The sequence below is a fragment of the Lolium perenne genome, chromosome 1, assembly GCF_019359855.2.
Source record: "Lolium perenne isolate Kyuss_39 chromosome 1, Kyuss_2.0, whole genome shotgun sequence".
NCBI classification, from domain to species: domain Eukaryota; kingdom Viridiplantae; phylum Streptophyta; class Magnoliopsida; order Poales; family Poaceae; genus Lolium; species Lolium perenne.
Genome location: NC_067244.2, coordinates 6,318,028 through 6,321,864, shown reverse-complemented (window position 1 = coordinate 6,321,864; position 3,837 = coordinate 6,318,028). Strand labels below are relative to the sequence as shown.

General features: G+C 48.3%; 1 protein-coding gene across 1 annotated transcript; it reads left to right on the top strand.

Annotated features, from left to right (window-relative positions):
• The first annotated feature begins 352 nt into the window (after positions 1 to 352).
• LOC127342134 (receptor-like protein 2) lies at positions 353 to 1,547 on the top strand. Its single transcript, XM_051368068.1, has one exon. The coding sequence runs from the start codon at positions 444 to 446 to the stop codon at positions 1,245 to 1,247; it is 804 nt and encodes a 267-aa protein (XP_051224028.1). The 5' UTR covers positions 353 to 443; the 3' UTR covers positions 1,248 to 1,547.
• Positions 1,548 to 3,837: the final 2,290 nt, after the last annotated feature.

Sequence of the window (3,837 nt, the reverse complement as noted above, 5' to 3'; positions counted from 1 at the left end):
TGTTGCAGAGGCAAGGTGTAATTGTGGTATATATGTGCGATATTAATATACGCTCTTTATCGAAAAACGATAGTAATTGGTACAGGTTGTGGGAGTACATAAAATAGTACACGAGGAGCCCAATAAGAGCTGAATATCCATGTCACCGACGAATTTCTGAATTGAGGAGTTGGCAGCAGCTTGAATCCATGGGACCGACGAATTTCTGTCCAACAAAAACCAAATTTGAGTCACGGACTTGTACTGCTTATGCTTACAAACACACGCAAGCAAGCAGTTTGAGCCACGGACACGTACTGCACCACCACGGACTCTAGCTAGTACTCAGCCACTATAAGTAGGATGCACCACCCATGCAATTTTCAACAACCAACACTTGCGAATCACTTGCATTCCAAAACAAAAGGGCTCTTGCTGAGCTGTAGCATACCACAGCTGAATCCATGGCGAAGTGCTGCCTGCTGCTGCTCTTCCTGGCGTTCCTCTTTTCGCCGACGGCGAGCAGCGAGACTACGCCGTGCCACCCCGACGACCTCCACGCGCTGCGGGCCTTCGCCGGGAACCTCACCGGCGGTGGCGTCCCCCTCCGCGCCGCGTGGTCCGGCGCCTCGTGCTGCCGCTGGGAAGGTGTGGGCTGCGACGCCGCAAGCGGCCGTGTCACGGCGTTGCGGCTCCCCGGCCGCGGCCTTGCGGGGCTCATCCCAGGAGCACCCTTGGCGGAGCTCGACCACCTTTCCTTCCTGGATCTCTCCGGTAACTCGTTGGCCGGCGAGGTACCCAAGAGTCTGCAGGCGCGACTCATCAAGGGCCTCGCCACCGCCGCTCGCTCGCTCGGTACGCCTTTCACTGACACGCCATTGTTTGCGGGGGAGCGTAACCGCAGAACCCTCGACGAAGAACCAAACACGATAACCGGCACCAACAACACCGTCGTGTCCGGGAACACCAACGTTCTCTCCGGCAACGACAACGTTGTCATGTGCGGGAGCAACAACACCGTGTCCGGGAGCAACAACACCGTCGTGAGAGGGTGCGACAATGTCGTGGCCGGGAGCAACCAGATCGTGCGCGGGAGCAACCATGTCGTGTCCGAGAACAACAATGTTGTCTCCGGGCACGACAACAATGTCTCCGGGAGCTTCTGCACCGTGTCCGGGAACCACAATACGGTATCCGGGAGCAACAATACCGTGTCTGGGAGCTACCATACCGTATCTGGGAGCAACAAGGTCGTGACAGGGGGTTAAGCGTATTGTACCCATCTTCCCTGATGGAGCTCTGCTCACCCCCTTGTCCTAGTTCGGTGCAGCTCACAGTCACTTGGTTGGGTCAATCTTCTGCGCGCGTGTCCTGTATGAGGTTAATGATCTACTGTAAGTGTATTGTCGTTTCCTTCTTCTTCTGTAACGGAGCTTAGCTCCTTGTCTAAGTTCAGTGTAGCCCACAGTCACTAGCTTGGTGGGGTCAATCGTGTTATGTAACTTCATGGATGTACCATAGCTAGCTTTAATCTCCTACCCTGAATAAAATTTCCATTTAATGTCCTACATACATATATGGTCCTGAATGTCTACCACGGTTCGCAGATGATGTAGACCAAGTGTGTTTGCTTTTGTACAAATTTGAATCGTGAATGCATGTCTACATGTGGTGATTAGTTCATGTCTTTCATTCTCTGTGATGTGTGATCATTGTTTTATTGTGCTGATTGGGCTTCTTAATGTCAGCTAGCTAAATGGTTGCAGAAAGTTTGGTTGATGTCACCGGTGTCGTTGAAGAGACCCTTTGTCCAATGGTGGCTCATGATAGCTAAAGTTGCTAGCTAGCTCTCACAATATTGGTAGGAGGGAATATATTCATGGATATATGCATGCATGGACTCAAGTCGTATGGAGGGCTGACAGCATGGTCGTTTTGTTTGTTTGTTACTAGGGAACTGATGATGCCCTTTCAGGGAGTGCACTGGGACGTTTCAAACGAGAAGCTACCACTAGCTCTTTCCTGCACAGCTCATAGATTATCTCACTTCTCTCACACCCAACTTCCCTTGTGTAGTGACTAATACACCTCGTGTACTTTATCTCCACAGCTCACAAGAAAAACTGCAGCTTCCATCCTTCTAACTTGTATTATATGTAAGAGTAAAGTCTGAAAAAAAAACTTGAAGTTGTAGACGGTGTTGGAATCAAACCTTGAACTACTAATCCTGGAAATCAGCACCCCATACTTAGAAATCCCAGTCATTTCATACCCTGAACTGTTTTCTTTACTAGATCGTCTAGGTGTAGATCTTAGCCGGGAGAGAGATGTACTGTGGGTTTACCTTTTCCATTGGACGACGAAACCGTCGGAGTCGACATGGTGGCGATGGTGACGATGACGGCGTGAGGTTGAGGGAGAGAGGTGGCGGCGGAGCTTCCCGTCGGCACTGCACTAACCCTAATCGGTGGGTCGTCTGGTGGGGCGAGTGGCAGCTCAGGGCAACCTCGTACCGAGTGCCACTGGCCCCCACCACTTTATATAGTGCAGGCGACAGGGGCCCACCAACCAGCGAACGGTTGGGCGCCCCCGATCAGGGCGCGGACGAGGTCAAGGGGTCGTGCCAGAGCCGTTGGGCTCTGGTGCGGTGGAGATCAATCCTAACATTCTCCCCCTTGATCTCAACTTTTCTTTTAACTTTATACTTTCACTTTATTCGTTTCATTTTGGATCAGTCCATAGGGCATGTTTCATCGTCACAGCTCTATTGCCGATAGAATCAGACAGCCACAATACACTTCTCTGTTTTGAAATAAATTCTTTTACTTTTGGGCCTCTTATGATCCAGGATAGGTAAGACTTTCCTTTAAACCCATGCCGGCTACGTGCTCCTTGAACACGCTGGGTGGTAAGCCTTTCGTTAGCGGATCCGCAAGCATATCTTTTGTCCTTATATGCTCGAGACTTATAGTTTGATCTTGGACCTTGTGTTTCACAACATAATACTTAACCTCAATCGGTTTCGTAGCTGTACTCGACTTGTTGTTGTGAACATAAAATACTGCAGGCTCATTGTCGCAGTACATCTTTAGTGGTTTGTCAATACAATCTACCACTTTCAAGTCGGGTATAAATTTCTTTAACCATAATGCCTGCCCCGTGGCTTCATAACATGTTATAAATTCTGCATACATCGTGGATGATGCAACTATCGTCTGTTTGGAGCTTCTCCACGAAATAGCTCCCCCTGCGAGGGTGAATACATATGCAGATGTGGATTTTCTATCATCTTTATCCCCCGCAAAATCTGCATCTGAATACCCTCTTATTTCTAGGGAATCGGATCTTCTGTATGTTAGCATGTAACTCTTTGTGCCTTTCACATAACGCAATGCCTTCTTTACCATTTTCTAGTGTTCAAAACCTGGATTTTCTTGATATCTACCGAGTACTCCGGTGATAAATGCTAAGTCAGGGCGAGTGCACACTTGTGCATACTGTAGGCTTCCAATGGCCGAAGCATATGGAACCGCTTTCATTTGATCGAGCTCGTATTGATTTTGGGGACTTTGATGTTTCCCAAAACTGTCGCCCTTGACTATAGGGGCAGGTGTGGCACTGCACTTATGCATATTATACTTACTTAGAATCTTTTCTAAATAAGCCTTTTGCGATAGTCCTAATACTCCATTGTTTCTATCTCGGTGAATTTCTATGCCCAAAACATATGACGCTTCACCAAGATCTTTCATATCAAAATTTGAGGAACTTCTTTGTCTCTTGCAGTAGACTAACATCACTGCTGGCAAGCAGAATATCATCCACATACAAGATTAGGAAAATATATTTCTCACTTTT